Below are 21,524 nucleotides of genomic sequence, written 5' to 3'. Positions count from 1 at the left end.
AATTTGCAACAAAATTTACTTTTTTTCCCCCTAGTTTTCCTGAATTGTTTTAAATTAATGCAAAAATCTAGAGAGCATTTTATACTAAATGCAGAGCAAGCAAGATCTGTTACAATAATATACAGTATGTATTGTGGAGACAGTGCAGGAAGCTCAATGATTTAAAGATAATGGCTATCAGATGCAAAACCACATAGACACAAAGGACGTGTAATGAGAGTGGCTTGGCTGTAGTGTCCTGGTAGCCATCACAGCCATCCTAAATATAATAGTCTTATTATGTTAGACCTCTAAATAAAATGTGCCCATCATTAAAGAGCCAAGGCCAGTTTATTTTACTAGGTCCAACTCTCCAGTACACCACAAGATGGTGCCACTAGGTCATAAAGCATTTGAGGCAGAAACGACCAGGAACCATGAATGTTATATTTAGAACTCGTGAAATAAAAGAAGGCAAAAGGGCATCGTAGCCTTCAGCGGAAGTAGCTTAGGTTGTTTGTTAGCATATAAAAGCGTTGCGTTAAATGCCTGCAGTTAACATTTCCTCCATGTGAAGCACGGGACCTGCGTGCTCAGCTGGATTGGTCCGTCAAAACATCGGTTATCAGTCTGTTACAGTCTCCGTTTCTCAAACAGCTAGCTAGCTGTCGCAGGGCAGAAGCTATTCACACAGCAGACGAGGAAGAGAGGGAATCTTACATTTCTCACTTGTAGGCCTAAATAACACGCCAAGGTAAGGTTTTTGTTTGTTAAATCACACAGTATATATACAATTTTCTTTTTTCTTTTTTTAAATGATTGCTTCCTGCATCTTTGCCAGCGGCTGTAGCATGAACGTTACTGGGACGTACTAGCATCACTGACTCCTTCATCCACAACATCTGTATCTTGCCAGATGAGGCAGCTGCTAACGTTAGCTGAGCTGGTTGGCTTAGAAGCTCAGAGCTAAGTTAGCTTAGACTTGAGACGGCGGTGACTTTGTGAACGCCCAAACAACACCGGAGCAGCTTAAGCGCTTTGACATTTACAGTCGATGTAGCAGCTCTTATCTGTGGGTGTAAGTAACACGAAATCCGGTGGTGCCAGTTGCATTGTGTTATTGTTTATCGGTTATCTCAAAGATTGTTTGTGTGTTTGTGAAATTGCAGAGACAACGAGTCTCGGTTTAGTCTCAAATCTTCATGTTGGGCTCTGGTAACATCTAATGCTTTTGGGAAGTTGCGCTGACATATTCTTGAGGAGAGAAAGCCTCTGATCGCACACAGAGTCCCCGATGTTATTTATTTTAGTTATCATTATGTTATTTTTTGTTTTGGAAAACCATTTGAAGTATATATATTTGACACATTTAACTCCTGGCATCACTCTACAAGAATAAATTGAACTTTAACTTTGATATAGTAGGTTTAGTGGTTATTTTATAAGGTTAGCCTTAACCTTTCAGTAAATACAGGGTAGAAATGTTTAGAAACACATTTAATGTGTTGGACCTTCATTCTGGAAAATGTCCTTTAAATTTACTTGTACCATATTATTTTATAATAATAATAATAATAATAATAATAATAATAATAATAATAATAATAATTATTATTATTATTATTAATATTATTATTGAAATTCTTTGTTTTCATTCAGCAACTTATGTTTTGAAGCCTGGTAACAGAACTAGTACAATATGTGTACAAATTAAGTTTGTCCAATAGAGAGGTGAAGAGATATAAGGTGCACACTTTAAATAATACATAAATAAATAGGTTAGAGTAAAAAAAAAAAACAATAAGAAAATTAAAAACCAATTTAATAGGTTTAACATATTTCACCCATAAATTAATCCCATTTACCTGTTAATCCCAGTTTTCTTAATCCTTTCCATGGTATAAATATCCCTTACTATCTCTGTCCCCTCTGTGGCGGGGGGCTCTTGTGTCATATCATTAAAACCGTTTAACACAGGGGTGGACAACTCCAGGCCTCGGGGGCCGGTGTCCTGCAGGTTTTAGATGTGTCCTTGATCCAACACAGCTGATTCAAATGGCTGATATTTGATTTGTGCCACTGTAACATAGGGCATGACTGATACATATTATCACAGAGTCTTTGTGGAGTTTGCATTGCTGCCCCTCCATGAATCCACTGGAGGGCCGTTAAAAGGGAGATCTTTTGCTCCATTATTGTCAAGTGCTTTCGTATCGAGGACCCTCAGATTGGTGGGTTTCTCTTTGTTGGATTGTCTTTATCTTGCAATACAAAGCAGCTTGCTATATAAATAAAATTGAAATAAATAAGTTCAATTTAATGTCTGGGTCACCAAATGAGTTTTTGAGATTCTCCCTAAATTGTGCTGTGATTATGTGGCAACACTGCAGCTAAGTTGATCAAGGACAATAATTCCTCCATTTACAGGAGCTTATCTCTTGCACGGTGCTGGACATTGCTGACAGTGTAACCCTGTTGATCTTTTAATGAAGCTGCGGATCCTCCTCTGCTCCAGATGGCCCTGTGTTGTACTGGTATTTCCATAACACAGTGCCTGTGTTGTTATTAATGCTCTACATGGCTTGGACCCCCTGCAAGTTGTGATAAGTCCTCTCTTCCCCTCCCATCCTCTCTCGCTTGGATAGTGACAGGCAGGTCACATGATTTTTGTTATGGTAAAAGGCACGGTATGGCATCTGGAGCTAGGCAGCATCTGTTGGTGTTTCTCGAGGCTCAAATCTGACTCCTTGTTCTTCGTCGTGCTGCTGTGATCCGCAGGGATCAGGGAAGTTTTGGGCTTTAGCCAGCAGTTCAGTCATTAATGATGCACAGTGTTTTTGTACAAAAATGAAATTGAAGTCTGTGCAGTTCTCTTGTGTCACAGAAACTTGGTGACCCTTGAGGTAGCATATTTATCTTTAGTGCGAGGGAATTGGGAGTTTGCAGTTTCAAAAATGACTTTAGCAAATAGTGGATGCAAAATATTGTTTCAAACCGACTCATCATGATTTTTAGCATGCAAATATAACTGCTGAAAACCCAGCCCTTCTAGGTAGGAAATGAGATTTGCAGTAATATTGTCTTGTCTGACTAACAGTTACGATGTCACGTTAGGAGTTTATGCCATCATCAATTGATGATAATGCATAAACACCTTTTTGTTTTTATGGAAACAGGCCTTGTTTTGTGTCATTTGTGTATCTGTAGGTCAAACTGGGTAAGATAACACTCACTTCTAGTCAGGATACTTTTGTTTTAATGAATTAAAACCAACCAAAAAGTGTCTGCTTTTAATAACATGTCAGAAGTTTTCAGAGGTCATGAAAGCTAGAGGTGTTAAATTGACCTTGAGAAAGACGCAAATAAGCAACATTTATCCTCTACAGCAAAATTAATATGAAAATGTTTCTGGTTTTGAAAATGTTTTAACATAACAGTTAAAAAAACATTTAAAAAATCACAAGGGGGTAAATTAAGTGGCTAAAGAGACTTGGCAGTTAAAACACCCAGCAATTTCAGTTCCTTCTTATTAAACTGTTATACAGCATTTCTTTTCCTCTTTTGTCAGTTTACATCACAATAGTACTGTATATATAGGTTGGCAGTGAAAGAAGAGAGCCCACCTGGAGTGGGTGTTTCTTCCCACACATGGTTCTCGCTCTGAGCTTGGCTGGATCTCCCACTGTCTTGCTTGCCTTATGGCTTCCCTTTGTTGTTTTTTTCTCTGTATCTGTGAGGTTTACTCAGCTCCCACACACCGACAGTGCCACAATCCTGTCAAAACCATGACAGAAAATATAGGGGATCTGTCTGTTTCTTTTTCCTCTTCTCTTTTCTCCTGTCTCCATCTCTCTGTCACGTAATAGGCAAATAATAAACTGAGTGGATTTCAAGATGGAAATTAGCATCTTTTAATTATGCAAGAAATGGTTTTGGTTAGATGCTTCACAGATAAAAATTAACCACCATGCTACTGTGTGCCCGACATCAAAAGCAGACTGCACCCTTGCGTTTCTAGATGCATTATATCTGTAGTTTGCGATACTAGACGCATTTGCCTGAATTAATTATCACCTAACAGAACGTGTGGGAAAAATTCTGCACCACGGATGTTTCTTATGGAAGCAGCCCTATCTGCTTATGTTTCAGAACCAGTGAACAGCATCCCTGATTGTTTATCCCACACGTTTTCATTACACCCACAAGTTGGGTCGTGCTGCTCAGGCTCTGTGGATAATTGAACCTTACATGTAAATTTTACCACACTTTGTCACAGGATTTATGCCAGCCCTAAATTATTCTTGGCTTAAAAGAAACAGTCAACCTCTGTTTTTCTTAATTTCGGCTCCCAGGTCACAGTTTAAAGTTGTATGGCACCAGTTCAAAAACAGGGGAAGTATGCACCTTTCAGTGAAGTTGGCTTACTGTGCATTAAGCTAAAATTACTAATAGTGGAATTGAAGTTTAGTAGTTTGTTTAATCTGGCTTCACCCAAATCACGGGTGAAGTGTAAGAGTAATGTCTAGTAGTCCAGGTGACTGTGCAGATGTTACTAGGAGAACTCTGGCAAAAGGGACTGTGTGAATAGGAAATTGCATCTTTTACAAACACATTATATTGCTATTGCTTTAATTAATATTTGCTGATGATGAGATAATGTGTAGATGTATTGCTTTGCACCTCAATAAAGATAATAAGGATATTTGTGTACTATGTGTTATTAGGTTGTATTCATTTTTTAATATATTTATTCCCCTAAATCCAAATCCAATTTATTGAATATATATATTTATTAGAGATGGACCGATCCGATATTACGTATCGGTATTGGTCCGATACTGACCTAAATTACTGGATGGGATATCGGAGAGAAATAAAAAATGTAATCTGATCCATTAAATATCACAAAGCACCTCACAAAACTAGTGACATAGTGTAACCTAGCTCATAACCTTAGCACGTTGGAGCAGTGTGCATCTCGTGAAAGAGCGGCTGTGGCGTGCGAGACTTGTCCGGGGTCTGGTTGAGCATTTGGAGCCTCACTACGTGCTTCCAAACCAGCATTTCATCTTGGAGAAAGCTATCCTAGAGAGAACATACTTTTCTTTCTAATTGTCATGTCTAGCTTTTAATAAATAATTATCTGAATCTTACAACCAAAGTTTTCGTCTGATGTAAAATGTATAGAAATCCATTATTGTATATAGTAACTATTAAGTCAAATTTAAAACCTAGAAAGCCACAGTACTTTTTCATTTGCAATTCTGTTGAAGAAAGCTGTTGAATCTATTTAATTATTGTAGAAAAAGTATTGACTTCTGTGCATTTTTTTTTTTCTTTTTACACGTGCTTTAAATTAAAGTCCAATATGTCAATTAAGCATTATGAGGTGGGGGGTGGTTCCCTATTTTTTTTTTCTTTGCTGGGAGTTTGCAACCCTATTAGTTATGTTGTTTAATATTTCCACTAAGTACTCTTTAAAATACCAGAATAGGGAGGATGGAGCAGGTTTAAGTTTATTAGATTGATCAGTTTTGCTGAACTATGAAATATTTTGGGTGCAGTGTATTTTTTTGCATACAGGTATAACAGAATAGCTTTAGTGTTTTTTTTGTTTTGTTTTTTTTTTAAACTTGAGTATGAACTTATACAAAATGCAGCAAGATATTTAAAAAAAACATTTTATTGATAATGAAATACCCTATATTGGATTTATATCGGTATCGGCAGAAATCCAAATTTATGATATCGGTATTGGTATTGGACATAAAAAAGTGGTATTGTGCCATCTCTAATATTTATATAAATAAATATAAGTATACTTTAACGTAGTGGAAATATCTTGAAAGTTGAGTAGTTTTGAATCTTAACAAGCAATCAGCAATCAATTTTTATGGTGTAAAAAGGCCTGCTGAAGCTTCATTGGTGAATCCACATGAATCTATTAAACCTTGAATCATTTGCTTGATTGCAGACATAATTGTAGATCAAAGGTTACAAGGTTCAGAGTACAACCTCTGGGATAGTGTAAGAACGGTCTATCTGCAGCATACTTCATGGTCATAATAAAAAAGAAAATAACACAGAAGTTGTAAGGGTGTGAAGTATTAATCACATGCACTTTCTCATTTTTTAGTTTGCTGTCATAGATTAGGAGACATTCCCCATACGTTCCCATCTGATGGAGCAGTGGTTGGCAGTCTTTGTGAAGAGGCACCATGTTTCCTTGTCATGTAACCCCTTGGTCATCTGCTGAGCCTCCAGCCTCTTGCAGCAGTCATGCAAATCCAATGCAACCCTCTCAGCCCTTGCCTGATCTACTGTGCAGCTGTCCTGCCCCACCTTTAAACACCCACTCTGAGACACCCTCGCCGGATCCAATGGAGTCCCTAATTGTTGTAACAGAGTATGAACCCAGCCGACCGCCTGGAGAGGCTGGGGAGGAAGAGGTAAGACCAACAAAGGCAAGGGTTCATACTATAGATGTTGATGTCTACTGTATGAAGTGTAAGGTTTAGCAGGATTTTTCATATAACAATCTTTGTCTAGTAGAACCGTAAGTACATCAAGGTGCAGGTGAATAGAGGATATGAAGTGGATGATTAGTAAGTAAGAGAAGTATAAACCATTCAAATCCATCTCATGTCAGGTAGAAGAAATGGACAGTTCAGAGACCCCGGAGCCAGCTTCCTCTGTGGCAGCACCTTTCCGGACTCCATCCTGTGACCTTCTGTCTCATACAGTTGGTCGACCAGAAGCTCTACTACCCGGAAGTCAAGAGCAAAGGGGAAGGTTAAACTTTTCAGACAGGAAACTCTCTCTGCAGGAGCGCTCACAAACGGCAACCTCACCCTGTAGCTCACCGGGACTTAATGGGCGCTATATTTATCCATCATTACCGTACTCCCCCATCACGTCACCTCATTCTTCTCCACGCCTGCCCCGCCGGCCCACTGTGGAGTCCCACAGTGTTTCCATCACAGACCTCCAGGTATGATTAAGCATTAAAGCTAATTTAGTTTCAGTTTTAATGGTATAAGGATTTTGTAGCTTGCAATGTGTTTCAGCCTGCGTTAAATGGAGAAAATATAGCTAAATCAAATTAATCGTGCTATATAATAAGTGTTAGCCATATTGGTAGCAGTACTTTAATATCTACCATGAGTGCTAAGTCAGTATGAGTTATAATGAGGTTGCAGCATATGCCATAAGATTTTGGTTATTATGTAATTTTTGCACCATGTGACTCATTGTATTCCCTTCAGCACTGTGTATTGCATAAACCATTACACATGGATAACCTAACTAATGACACAGAGCGAGGCACTAAAGTGCCCCACACATGTTAGTGTGTCATAAGTAATACCACAGCTGTCTGACAGTAAGAACTACATGTGCATTTGTCTTAAAATCAGCAGCAAAGTGATAAAGAGCAAGCTTTGTGGACACAAAGGTAAGGTTTTATAGTCTAAGTAGATGTAGCTGTGTAGCTGTTACATGTAGTTGTAGTTAGGATTTTTCAGAGCAGCAGGCTGAAGAAACTTTTTGCTTTCTCAGAATTACATATTGAAAGTGATAAAGGTTAATTGGGTGAAATATTTAGAGATCACCTGCAGATATGTCTTGCAGTCTAGAGAGGAGCAGTCAAATAAATGACATTTAGAAATGTATTTTAATGATGTGTGGGACAGCCTTTGGAATGGGAGCCAAGACTGTAATATCAATAAGCTCCAACTTTATTAGCTCTGCCCTTCATACTGAAGAAAATCTATTGAATTTTTCCCTATTCTTACTCCAGAACAGCTTTTTTTTCTCTCACAGCCTTTGTACTGCTAAGCTGTCTCTTTGACGCTCTTCAAAATATCCTAGCACAAACACACACATCAAGCTCTTAATGACAATGGCGAAGAGAAGTATGAGGAAGAGTAGTACAACTGCTTAAATCTTGACGATACCTACATGACATCTACATGATGTTAGATTAACCCTTTCACTTATCATTCTACTTTAACAATGCATTTGACTGAAAAGCAGTACCTGTGGTACCAGAGCCTTCACACATCTGTCAGCTCCTCTCTGTTGTTCAAAACAAAAAAAACAAATGTTTAGATTAGCAGCTCTACATTGTGTACTGGTACTTTAAGGTGTCCTTGGGAGTTTTGAAAGCATAGTTTTCAAGTATATATACATTTTTCTTTGTGATTTATCCATTCTTGCCTTTGATGAGTCTTGTTGATTACAGTTGAATTTTTTATTGATTAGAAGTGAAATTTGATTTAAACTGGATTGCATAAGAAATGAGTCATTGTCCTGATTTAGAGGGCAACAAATCAGTGGCTGGTATGAAGAAATGTATTAAAAATGTTAATGGAGAGAAAGTGTTAAAGGCAAATTTGAGTTTCAAGACAACATTCAGGCAGATTTTGTAGGAATACTCATGATGATGTGACGATTGTTTTCTTTTTTCCCCTCTCTCGCTCCCTCTTAAAGGACTGTGTTCAACTCAACCAGTACAAGCTGAAAGATGAGATTGGAAAGGTACCATGAGAGACAGCTCACTGATTGCTCCCTTTCACTGACTCTTCCATTTTCTCCTCCCGTCCGCCTACTGCATGTCTGTCAAGTAGCACACATCATCAAGGACAGTCTCTGATATCCTCCTTCCCGGCTGTCCTCATTTCCCAAACTCTGTGTAAACCACGAGGCCATGGGAGAGTTGGAAGATGGATGAGAGGCTGGTAAAAATAGCGCTCTCTAAGGGTTGTGCAAGGCTTAGAGTGTGTGTGTGTGTGTGTATGTGTGTATGAGTGAGTGGGTGTGTGTGTGTGTATGAGTGGGTGTGTGTGTGTGCCTATATGAATGTTTTAGATTGTGGGCATTGTTAAGGCAGAATGTGTGTGTATTTCCGTATGTAGGTAGACATTTTAATGTGTGCGCTTTTGAGCACAGTGGAGACAGTTAAAGCCTTTTGGAATTGTTGGATAGACTTGTGTTATCAGTTTATCTCCGGGACTGTAGGATGAGCTGTGTGCTGTCTCTCCAATCTGCAATCTGCTCCCCCAGCAGGAACCGACACTGCCCTCTCTCTCTCTCTGTTTGTTTTTGTTCGTACACACAGGCTTGTAATTAGGCCTACTTTTTATCCTGAATTTCCTGTGTGTGGGCAGGGAAGCTTGATAGCATAAACCAGATCCAGTTTCCTTTATTAGCCTGAAATCAAAAATGAAAGAGAGAGAGGAGCGATGATTTGAATTTCTCTGTTCTCATTTTGAAGCAGCTGCTAATCATTCAGTGTACGCTGTCAGCCCACTCAATTCCCTTGTGTGTTTGTGTTTGTGTATTTATTCCTGTGTGTATCTATGTATTCCTTTGTGTTTGCGTTACACTTTGAGTGTCACATTTAAGAACTAACTGCTTAATATATATATTAGTGCTGTCAGCGTTAATCTCGTTAAAATGACGGGACAATCCGCGCTAACTCGCTAATGGAGATTTGCTGCGTTAATGCGGTTATGACGTTAACGTCATTTTAACGAGATTAACGCTGACAACACTAATATATATATAGTCAGATTTTTCCCTCATGTTTTCTTTTTTGCTTGTTTCCGGACAGGGCTCCTATGGTGTTGTCAAGTTGGCTTACAATGAGGATGACAACACATACTATGTGAGTTTATAATGCACATGCGAGTCCAGATGTGATTTATTTCCTTATCACAGGCCAGGCGACCACTGGTTAACTTTGCAATAATCAACCCCTCTTGTAATATTTACTGGTGTGATTTGATGTGGATCCTCTGCATGTGAAAATGTCTCCAGATAATTGAGCTCATCGACTAATGTAATAACACATCATTTCAGGCTTTTGTGTTTTTGCCGTTCTTGATTATTGCTGCAGTTCACATTAAGCTGCATGATAGCGATTGACAACGACAAAGGGATTATTTTAATATTCCTCCCGAGTGACAAAGGCCTCGTGTCGCATTCGGTGATTATATCATTGACATAATAACTGAGGGCATTGAAGTTATTAAAGAATAGGGAAAATATTCACCAAACAATGCCGCTGTTACACACCATGCTTTCTCTTCAAGTCTGATACAAATTCCTGTCAACTTTGGCAGTTTTTGAAGACATAATCTGGTGGAGAGAGAGAGACATTGGTCAGAAAGATCTGTCTAGACCAGGGGTAGATACAGTTGTATCAGTGTCTGCACAGTCAAGAACTGGCTCTCAAATAAAAGAAAAAGAAAGTACAATTCAACAGTATGTCAACAATGTTTACGCAAGGGAAATCACAAGAAACTGTTGGTCCACTTCCACACGTCTTGGAATGCAGACATGGATAAGAGATCCCAAAGCTCACAGGTGGGAGACTTGCATGTATCCGCATCGCAGGGCATCTCTCAGCTGTTCTGCTCTTATCGTCTGCCCAACTTGTAGTCAGCTTTCTTCCCTTCCTCTGGGTCAGAGAGGTTGCGCTCTCAATCGCTATCGGGTCAGCTGAGGCACACGACTCCACCCTGCCACCCAGACTTCTCGTGAACCCCTGTCTGCACCTCCAGACGAAATTTGATGTTTGAAAACACTGTGTAGTGAATGGATTTGGGCTTTCTTTATCACATGTTACCACTTAAATACCAAACTTGATAGACGGTGTAGTGCAGTTGAAATGCTGTTTAATGTAAATGTGCAGAAAATGTTACGGCTCATATTTCAATCATTTCACACCACGATTGAGGAAAGCTGTCTACAGTGACAGCAGTGACAAACACACCAAGCATTTTCAAGCTACAGAATTTCTAGGTTTAGGTTGTAAGTGTAAGAAACCTGTAAGCATGCTGCTGTTTATCTTTTCTTTGGCTTTCTTGGCTGCTGGACTCTTTCTGTTTCTCTTAACCTGTTGCAATCCAACTAAGTTTCCCTCTCTGTGCTGTAGGCGATGAAGGTGCTTTCCAAGAAGAGGCTGATGAGGCAGGCAGGTTTCCCACGTAAGTTTGGAGTCAGGGCCATATTTCTGTGTAAGGTCTCAGTCATCCGGTTTATGGTAGTAAATGGTAAATGGTAAATGGCCTGCATTTGTATAGCGCTTTTCTAGTCCTTAAGGACCCCAAAGCGCTTTACACTACATTCAGTCATTCACCCAGTCACACTCACATTCACACACTGGTCTAAAGAACATTAGTCTAAAGAGCTTGGAAAGAATAGCGACTGGACTTCTTTAAGTTTCTTGAAGATGTGTCACTTCTCATCTGAGGAGCTTCTTCAGTTCTCAAAACCAATGGTGGAGCGTCCCAGGTATTTAAACCCGAGTGGAAGTTCTCCCTTAAGGGGGTTGTTGACCCGCTGTTGATCATGTGTCTCATCACATGGCCAAGGTGTTAAAAAGCTTCTCGGATGAGAGATGAAACATCTTCAAAAAGTCAGCTTCTTTCCAAGTTTCTTAGATTCAGGGCCAATGGTTAACACAGCAGAGCATCTGTAATGTCTGTAATGATAATGTTAATGTTAACAGCACATACCAATACTTAGGATTTGACTCTGTCTTTATCCTGTTCCTCTACTCTTCCCATATTGTCCCCTGTTTCCTCCATCAGGGAGACCTCCTCCTCGTGGGGCAAGAGCCGCTCCCGAGGGGCCTGCCCAACCTAAAGGGCCGCTGGAGCGAGTCTATCAAGAGATTGCCATCCTTAAAAAGCTTGACCACCCCAATGTAGTCAAACTAGTAGAAGTGAGTAATCTTGTAAAACATGTGGATATTTTCATTTGATCTCTTAAGGATTACTTATTGGTATTACGCTAATTTTAAATAAGTCAACAAAGGAAAGGAAACAGCAATGGCATTTTGAAGAACCTTAAAATGTACATAAATTGTGTTAGACTGTAAAGCTATCTTTCTACTCTATGTATACTTATTAGAAATTCCACTGAAGGTATATTTAACTTTGCCTGGTACAAAAGATCAAAAGATGATCTGTTGTGTATCTGTGTTCACACATTTCCATTCCTCTTCAATGTGTTGCCAGGTTTTGGATGACCCCGGTGAGGACCATCTGTACATGGGTATGTTGTGGCCAGACAACAACACATCACAGCAAGCATAAAACAAAGTCAATTTTAACCTCATCTTTAAAAGATGTGTTTTGTTTTTTTTTAGTTGGCTTGTCCTCACTAACCTCCTTTGTTTTCTGTTACAGTGTTTGAGCTGGTGAAGCAAGGGTAAGCTAAGCCTCTTATATGGTAATGATTGTGACACTGGAATGAGCCCAGTCTCATTAGTTATGATTGGTAATTGAGTGTGTTTGTGTGTGTACCTGTTGATGTTGTACCGTGTGTATCTAGGGCTGTGATGGAGGTGCCGACCGATAAGCCTTTCAGCGAGGACCAGGCACGTTTTTACTTCCAGGATCTTCTCAGGGGAATCGAGTACTGTGAGTTTTCAAAACCTCCTGCTACTCTTCCACCTACCCTGTGACTACATTAGTGTTTATTACGCATGTGTAGATAGATTTAATCTGACTTGCAAAGTGAATTCATTTTACTCAACAGATTTTATGTTGTTAACCCACCAAGTTTGCCAGCACTGTGTACAACATCAAAATGACTCATTAAACAAGTTTACCTTGGTCACGCCGACTGTGACAGTTGTTCTAGTCTTGAAATGTTGTTTTTTTCAGTTTGTACAAAATAAAGCACTCAGTGGACACTTTATTAGGTACGCCTTACTAATACTTGGTTGGACCCCTTCATGCCTTCAGAACTAATCTTATTCTTCATGACATAGATTCAACAAGGCGATTAATAAAGGTGTGTGGAAGAAATCCAAGTAGATCATTAGTTTCTGAAATTATTTAGACCAGCCCATCTGGCACCAACGACCATGCCACATTTAAACTCACTCAGATCACTTTTCGTCTCCGGACTCCATTCTTTGGCTGGACCTTCAGCAGGCCGTCTTGACCATTTCTACATTGCTAAACGGTACTGGGTTGCTGCCATCGGCTGATTAAATATTTGTGTTAACGAGCAGATTATCAGGTGTACCTAACAAAGTGGTTGGTGAGTGTATATTTGTCAGATTTAGAGGCACCAATTTCAAAAGCTGAATATCCTTTTCATTATTGTTTGGACAAAATTCTGAGATTCAGTTTTTCATTTTAATTTTTCCTTGGTCATATAACTTTGTATATATTCATATGACATCACCTTTGCATTCTGGTAGCCCAGGTTTTCCTGACCAGGTGAACTAATAATAGCACAAATACAGCTTAGACCATAGATTCTGAAATTGTGTTGCGTCATTTCTTTAATTCAGTCTTTTGGAGAAAAATATCAGCCAGAGATGTTTTTCCCATACTAATAGTTTTGTTTAAAAATTAGCTCATTACAGTGATGTTGCATAGTATCAGCATGTCCTTATAGAGATAAAAGTCTGCTAATGCTTTCCATTAGAATTATGATTGTAGTAAGAAGATGAAGCTCTGATTGTATAATCAAGTGCTGTCCTCCTACAGCTCTTCCCTGCCATTTACACAAGGCCTTCGTCTGAGCTGCTCTTGACTCTAGCAACACTCCACAAAGTTCATTTCACATAATTTCAGCGGCTCTTAATGCATATCAGTGCAAGCAGGGATGGACACAAAAACAGTCTGGAGTCATTTGGAAAGGAAAGTAGGCTTGTTTTTGTCATGGTGCAGGTAGATTAGTTAAAAACAGTTTAAATAATTAAGGCACACTTAACTCTCATTTTCACATCTTAACCAGGTAGTGTGGACATAATTTATCATCATTTACCAAACGTCTACCTGGTTGTCTAACTACACTACCAGAGATTTTTCTTCACGAGTCCAAGCCATTAAAAAAAATGGTCAAGCCGTTTTTCACCATTAGAACATCTTAATTCTGCCATAAACTGAATACTACAAATGTGACCCGATTGCGATAATAAAGTTTGTTCGCTTTTTCTGTTAATAGTACATTACCAGAGGATCATCCACAGAGACGTCAAACCGTCGAATCTGCTGGTGGGAGAAGATGGACACATCAAGATTGCAGACTTTGGAGTTAGTAACCAGTTTGAAGGAGCTGACGCCCTGTTGACCAGCACAGTTGGAACTCCTGCTTTTCTTGCTCCTGAAACGCTCTCTGAGACCAGAAAGAACTTCTCTGGAAAGGTGAAGCAGTATTCGGCTAACTAGTGCCCTCTTGGGATGACTTTCAGAAATGCAAGAACTTTTGTTTTTGATTTTTTTTTTCCATTCGAATGTTCCCCCTTTCCAAACATTTATGAAATTTTGAATTTCAGCTACCCAACAAGCATTTTCACATCAAATTAAACCTGTTTTGCTTTTCTGCTAAGGCTTTGGATGTTTGGGCCATGGGAGTGACGCTGTATTGCTTCGTCTTTGGAGAGGTGAGTTGGGGAATGGTAAAAACATTAACATTTTTTTGGTACTAGTGATCCTGCTAAAATCGACACATTTTTTTGTATTCACAGTGTCCATTTATGGATGAGCGCATTCTCAGTCTTCATCAAAAAATCAAGACACAACCCGTGGTGTTACCAGAACAGTAAGTTCTGCCTTGCTCTTTTAACAGATTGCTGTTCCCAGTGTTTATTGTTTAAATAGCATATTTATTAAATTAAATACACAATTTTGGCACTTTCTCAATAACATATTTACTCAGTTGTCTAATTTGTTTTTGTTACAACAGTGCCGACATATCAGATGATCTCAAGGATTTGTTATTGAAAATGCTGGACAAGAATCCAGAGACCAGGATAACGATCCCACAGATTAAGGTAAACACACAGGTAGCTGCCGGTGGCCGTGTGTCATGTTTAAATATCACACACACACAAAATGTCAAAAGAATTATTGTTCTTTTGTTTGGACATTATTTTATGTCATTAAATTCATAAATCAACTGTTTGTGAAGTATAATCTATAGCATTTTACATATATTTATATATATGAATGAATAGCTTACATTGATCTAACAAATATAATTTTGCACTTAGATTCAGCCTGAGTAAATTTTTACTGTTGTGCCTCCAAAGACACTGTCTAAGTTTATATGTGTGGCACATAATCTGATTACTCAAAGAACTCCTTTGTTTGCCTTGTGCTTGTGTCCAGGTACACACATGGGTGACAAGGCATGGTGCTGAGCCACTTCCCCCTGAAGACGATAATTGCTGTATGCTTATTGAAGTAACCGAGGAGGAAGTGGAGAATTCTGTTAAACACATCCCCAGCCTGGCAACAGTGGTGAGTTTGTGAACAATTTTTGTCTCACAAAAGCAATAAAAAACATTACAATCACTTCAGACCCTAATTTGCTTTTCTCTTGGTGTCATAACAGGAAATATCACATTTGGGTATCATTTATGGGCAACTCGGCTACAATGAAAGAGTAATAAAAAGTACCAGAGAGAACAAATGCTCCATCAGGAGCAAAAGATGATTTCTTAGCAAATTTGCATTAGTATAAATTAGCTTAATTACTTAGTACAACAGAGTGTTTTAGCAACTTATGAAATAGAACCCAGCAAAGTTGCAAAGAGTAGAGGTAGTGAAGGTAGATAAGTTTAAATACTTGGGGTCAACCATCTAAAGTGCAGGCGAAGAAGACCGTGCAGGCAGGGTGATGTGGGAGATAAATATCATGGGTGATTTGTGACAGAAAGACAGCAGCAGGAGGGAAAGGGCAGGTTTATAAGACGTTAGTGAGACCTGCTATGATGTATGGTTTGCAGAGTTAATTTCGAGATTTGCAGAGCTCAGGTTGGGTGGTTTGGAGACGGAGTTAGAGAGGAAAGGCTGGGATGGTTTGGACACGTGCAGAGGGGGGATAGTGAATATATTGGGCAAAGGATGTTAAAGATGGAGCTGCCAGGCAGGAGGAAAAGCGGAAGACCTCAGGGAAGGTTTATGGATGTAATGTAGGAGGACATGTTGAGCGTTGGTGTGACAGAAGAGGAAGCTAGGGATAGGGTGAGATGGAGGCAGATGATCCGCTGTGGCGACCCCTAAGGGGAGCAGCCGAAAGACGAAAAAGAATTTCAGTCACATTGCACCATCCCACAGCTGAGGCACTGCACCTACTCAGTTCCTCTTTCAACACTTTGAGCTACAGCAGATGCATGACTCATTTTTTCAAAAAAATGATTTTCTTTAGCTGCATTAATTAATGTTGTTTAACATTTTCGTTTGACTTTTAACTTAAAAAAAGTTAAAAGTCAGAAATGCAGAATACATCTGACTTCCAAATTCATCAGATCTACCACGACATTGCCATCTGTTATCACAGCAGAAACATTTTCTTAAATATGAATTACATATAAATGATATAGTGGTTTTTGATGAGTACTGCATACTGTTTTGTAGGACAATAACATCTAGGAGAAATCAGTTCTTTAGCTGTGTTCTCATTGTTGGGGCTCTAAAATGAAGGAAAATTTTAAAATGTTTAAAATTGAAGCTTTTCATCTTTACATTACTAAGTACTGTTTACTTTTTTGAAGATCCTGGTAAGAACTATGCTCAGGAAGCGATCCTTCGGAAACCCCTTTGACTGGGGCCGGAAAGAGGACCGCAGCAGTTTGTGTCCTCCAGGGCAAACCCTCACGTAAGCACTGTTTACAAAAACACTACAGTTTCTAAACTCTTTAGAAAAAGGCAGCAGCAGAGCCAGCCGAGGCTTGCCGAGTAGTTTGTCTGAAAGACTGTTGGTAGCCTGTTGTTATTTCTCTCCCCCTTCTCCTGCCCTGTAGGAAAGGCAGAGCAGGCAGTGTGAGATACTGCTACATTCATTGTAACCAAAAAAGGTAAATAATGCTGGCATAGTTCTTGCCTGCTGTAATGCTGTTTAAGTGGTCAAGAGAATATTTTAAGACCCGCTGGCATGATATAAGCAGCTGTCTCCCAGTATGGTGGTGATGGTCAAATACTCCTGTGCATCACATTTGTTAACTAACCTCTGGTGGTTTGGGGGTGTCTGGAGAAGCCTTGTTAGGGAATGTTGAGCTTCACTTAAGAACCTTCAGTACCTGCAATCCAATTTCCTCTCGTTATCTGTGTCTGAGGGTGCTTTTGGTGTAGTATGAACTGTGTAGCGGGGAAATACTGTAAATATGTCATTCAATTAGGCATTCATATAGTGGAAGATAAATTAGGACGCACATAAGCTACTGAGTGTAAACAAAACTACACGAACAGCGGGTGACCAGCTGATACACAGAACAATGTCCTTTATCACAGAGGGTTCATTAGGTTATTAGGTTTTTTTTCTGGGTTGACCCACAAAACAAAAACAAATTAAAGAAGCATTTTAAAAGTCAAGTCAAAATAAAAAGCATTTTTGTCCACACTCAGTTCATCATGGGCCAAGAGCATCCATTTATCTTCATGTGTTTTTACTTTCCCTTGCATGAAGCAGTTTTGACATTTAATTAAAGGACATGTCTGTAAATTAATGCCATCTTTACTTTTTTAAGATATTGTTTCCCTGCTTTCACCAGTTTTTATTTTTTTTAACCTTTCCTGGGGCTCTCCTTCACCGTATCTGCTGTAGAAATGAACTCGGTGTACTCTGCCATGTAACAGCTAAATGGTTGCTTTGACTTAGTAAACAGGGCTTAATAGTATCTGATTATTTTCTCTGTTCAGTGAAATAGGAATGACAGCGAGCCTACAGCACTGCTATAACTAACGCTGCCTCTCTGCTGTGTTACTTAGGAAACAGGAAAGCGGTGACGGGATGAGAAGTATGAACCTGCCCTACGTGGGAGAGGATGAGACTCTTTCCTGATGCGGAAGGTTTAATATGCACGCTGGCATCTGGCTGCCTGCAATCACACAGCACAAAACCCCTTTACTCACAGTTTTATACTTGCAGCCCACACATCATTTCTTGGGAGGTGGTCGAGTGTGGCAGACACTAACAAAAGGGAGGAAATAAGGCTCTAAGGCACTTTGATGATCACTTTCTAAGCTTGTATTCTGTCCTGTCCTCTTACACAGTTTAATTTAAGGTTATGGGACTTAAACTGTAACATGGAAACCATCCAAGGGTGGAGCATCCTCCTTTACTTTCAACCTTCGCCCCTTTTGCCTGGCCCACTCCTTCTCCTACCCTGCATGCTCTTATAGTCCTAGCATGCTTTGTCTCAGGCTTCAGCTGTACAGTTTCGGGTTTTATCATAGTCTAGCCACTTGTGTTTCAGGTATACGGGACGAAGGAATAATCTGTTTTGGGCGGGGGGGCGGGATGGTTGTCTTCACCATCACCACCAACTTTTAAATAAGCAGTGTTCTTAAAAACGATTGTCTGGTTCACTCTGCTTCGTGGTAGCAGTGCCCAGTTTGGTAACACATTTTAGAGTGAAGTATCTATAGAATTTACCCAAAATGGAAAAAACGGGAGAGTGAAAAAATGTTTACTTCACCGAATGCATGTGTTTACTTTCCCAATGCAAACACTGTATAAGCTATTTCTAAACAGTTACATTGTTGTACAGCATTACTTTTGTTTTTTTTCTCACTACAATCAATAGCTTTCAGAAAGCTTTAATACAGTTGATATAGTGTTTTGTGAATAATAACATTCATTGCTGCATACAAGAGGGCATAAAAAAGTCATCCTTCCTCTTTCCTTGTTTTAAAGATCTAGTGCTTCTGGTGAATCTTTTTAAGATGTACAATTATGTGATTTTTAGGTGTTTGCTATAAATCCTGCGTGAAGGTGAAGGTGAGGTACTACCTGATGCATGTGGGGGAAAACACAATGTGTTAGTTCAAAATGATTCTGTAGGTTAAACGTGTTGTTGAAGCTGTAAATCGGTCTGTTTAGACAAAATCGGGCTTTGTGGTCGGATCCCGAGTGTCACATGATTTCACTGTGTTCACGTATTTGTTTCACTTCTCCAAGTTGAGGTCTGTATGCAGACAAATTAAACAGAAAATCACAATTGAACCTCAAGCTTAAAACAACAACAACAAAAAACTTGTGAATGTTTTTACTAGTTTTGTTTGTTTTTGTATTGTAGGAGGTACCGATATTATGTTAAAACTGCACATTTCAGAGCACCAAAAAAAAGTCCTTTTGTAAACTTTGATAAATTGAAATAAATAAATAATGCTGATCTATTAGAAACGGCTGCTGAAGTGAGTTTAAAATGGAAGCATAGTGCAAATGCAGACTTTTTGTACAAATCTATGCATGACATATTGTCGAAGTGTTGAACTTAGAAACATTTCTCATGTTTGGTCTGGGCTGTAGACAACTCTGCAAATATTTCAACTTTTAAAGTTTTTTTTTTTTTATTAACGAGCTTCATTTTCGGTCCTAAAGTTATTTATGCCTCAGCAGTAAAAGGCTGACGGGGGTTGTCGTCACCCTGCCAGGACGCTCAAGTTTATTAATGCAATAACTTGAGAATGAAGCGATGTAGGCGTTTCAAATTGTAGCTACTAAAACTCTCTGACGGGTTTAAATCTCAGTGATCTTGACCTCAAGGTCAGAGGTCAAGTTTTCTGAAATGTAAATGTGATAACTCGAGAACAAGATGACATAGGATTTTGAAATTCAGACCACAGGTGCATCTAGTAGGAGGCTGAGGGGTACCACTGGCCACTGCCAGTATTTCTTTTTCCTCCCACACTTTTGTACATTTTGTTGAGCCATCATTGTTTCCCTCATCAGTGTGTCTTTAGCTAACTTAGCGTATTAGCACGATATTGAAAGTAGTTATTACATTCAATGCTTCCACACACTAATTACTTCAGCACTAACGTGTTGAATGTATGAGAAAGGGACTGGAATTTTTTTGTACTTACTTCTTCTTGCATGTCACTCTGAACTGTACTGTATGTCTGTTTTTTAAGACGAGTACTATGCACATGGTGTAACTTTATGGTGCAACGGTACGCCCTGTCAGATACCTGTCATGTACACCATCCACACCCACTGAGCTGAATCTAGAGGGCTGTATGTGGTTAATTATTTTTGCTCATGTATCTTTTTTTTTTTCTTCCCCCAAAAAAGATATCCACCTTAGAGCGTAGGGACATGCACTTTGGTTTTAGACTTCCAATAAGGTTAAAATTAGTTTTGAAGTGTAATTTCGGTGAAGATATCCAACAAATAATAACGTTTATCTTCAGTTTGCTCTGGATTGTGGACTGTTACCACATAGTTGTAACATAGTGCACCTACTGTAAGTTGCTGTTAACTGTCAGATTAATTTGTTGTCATGAACATAAGAAGACAGATGCATTTCCTTTGGTGTGAATATTTCCATAACCAACAAGAGTAAAGTGAGCTACTGTTTGAGTGTGAATGTGGGGTGCAAGCCACAAAAACAACTGTATGATAAATATTTTATACAGTATTTAAACATGTAGTTGGTTTCAATAGACCTGCCCGTTGTTGCCAGAATGGTCAGGCTAAGTGATTAACCTTTATTGTTCACACAATTTTGCATTCTGTAGTGTAATCAATTTTATTAAGAGCTTTTGGGGGGGCGGGCTCTTTTCCTCCTAAATGCATGCTAACTACTGAACACATACCACTGTATTGTCATAGCATGAGAGGTCCTTTACATCAAATGGGACCTTTAAAGTAAATATTCTCTACATACCTGTACCTTGTTCATAATTTGAATAAAGTATAATTGCCTTTCTGTGATGTTGTCGATTGAGTTATTGATGCAGTTGCGGAGGTAGACCACTAGTCTGTGCTGTGCACCAGAACATACTGTGATTCTTGAGAGGCTTAATATCACATTGTGCTCTTTGTATGTGTGTAATGCACAGCGGGAGCAACATTTCTGCATCTACCATATCCTTACAAACACTTAAACACTGTCGTGCTTTAATTCAGCAATTCATGTATACACATTTCATGTGCTCAGCACGCTCGTGGACGGTTATTTTTCAAAAATGGGGTTTAGTTAATAGAAAATCTGCATGTGAATCCTGAAAGTAATTTGTCCTGCTTTATTTGTCAAAAAAAGACTAAAAATGTGTGCAGATAAAACAACACAAATCTGACCTTGTAAAGAACATGTCAACAAAAAATGCTAAATGATCAAATGGCACTTCTTCAGGAATTCTATGCAGGATTTATGGTTTAAAAGTGTCCAAGACAGTTTACAAAACATTTTAATTGACTGTAATGCTAGATGACAGACGAAGAAGTCACTTTGATGATTGATTTTCTCTATACACCACCACCAAAGCATATTTCAGATCAAAAAATCAAGATGTGAACGTTAATTTGAGGCATTAAATTAAAGATTAGATTAAATCATGTTTAGTTTTTTATACGCAGTCCTTCATTTCAGAGCTTCGAAAGTAATGGAACAATTGACTGACAAGCAGTTCCATGGCCTAGCGAAGCCAGCCGCCTTGATATTTCATGAGAAATTAAGAGGCTAAAAGACCTGCAGTTGATTCCAAGTATTGAACTTCCCTTTCTGTCTATGGTAACTCCAATTAGAGTCAGTGCACGTGAAGGGATTGTTTTCCACTAGTGTTTAT

At 39.0% G+C, this 21,524-nt stretch overlaps 1 protein-coding gene across 3 annotated transcripts; it reads left to right on the top strand.

Moving 5' to 3' along the window:
- The first annotated feature begins 410 nt into the window (after positions 1-410).
- On the top strand, positions 411-20,665 carry camkk2 (calcium/calmodulin-dependent protein kinase kinase 2). 3 transcript variants are annotated; one of them, XM_006788739.2, is made up of 18 exons: positions 411-733; positions 6,116-6,428; positions 6,629-6,970; positions 8,470-8,517; positions 9,593-9,646; positions 10,919-10,970; positions 11,577-11,710; positions 12,006-12,042; positions 12,177-12,198; positions 12,322-12,410; positions 13,954-14,153; positions 14,339-14,392; positions 14,477-14,550; positions 14,695-14,782; positions 15,120-15,251; positions 16,508-16,611; positions 16,757-16,810; positions 17,721-20,665. In XM_006788739.2, the coding sequence occupies exons 2-18, from the start codon at positions 6,198-6,200 to the stop codon at positions 17,791-17,793; spliced, it is 1,788 nt and encodes a 595-aa protein (XP_006788802.1). In that variant the 5' UTR covers positions 411-733; positions 6,116-6,197; the 3' UTR covers positions 17,794-20,665. The 3 variants fall into 3 exon arrangements, with proteins under 3 accessions (XP_006788802.1, XP_006788804.1, XP_006788803.1); XM_006788740.3 differs by lacking the exon at positions 411-733 and adding an exon at positions 931-1,057; XM_006788741.2 differs by lacking the exon at positions 16,757-16,810.
- The last annotated feature ends 859 nt before the right edge of the window (positions 20,666-21,524 follow it).

The sequence above is a fragment of the Neolamprologus brichardi genome, chromosome 7 (genome assembly GCF_056152115.1).
Source record: "Neolamprologus brichardi isolate AB-2024 chromosome 7, ASM5615211v1, whole genome shotgun sequence".
Classification (NCBI taxonomy): Eukaryota; Metazoa; Chordata; class Actinopteri; order Cichliformes; family Cichlidae; genus Neolamprologus; species Neolamprologus brichardi.
Note: the sequence above shows the minus strand (reverse complement) of the source record. Positions and strands in the feature narration are given on the sequence as shown.

Bases quoted from the DNA above. Each gene is read 5' to 3' on its own strand.
- camkk2 (XM_006788739.2), top strand. From the start codon at position 6,198: ATGTTTCCTTGTCATGTAACCCCTTGGTCATCTGCTGAGCCTCCAGCC. The intron at 8,518-9,592 runs GTACCATGAGAG...GTTTCCGGACAG, and splicing joins TGAAAGATGAGATTGGAAAG to GGCTCCTATGGTGTTGTCAA. The intron at 12,411-13,953 runs GTGAGTTTTCAA...TTCTGTTAATAG, and splicing joins TCTCAGGGGAATCGAGTACT to TACATTACCAGAGGATCATC.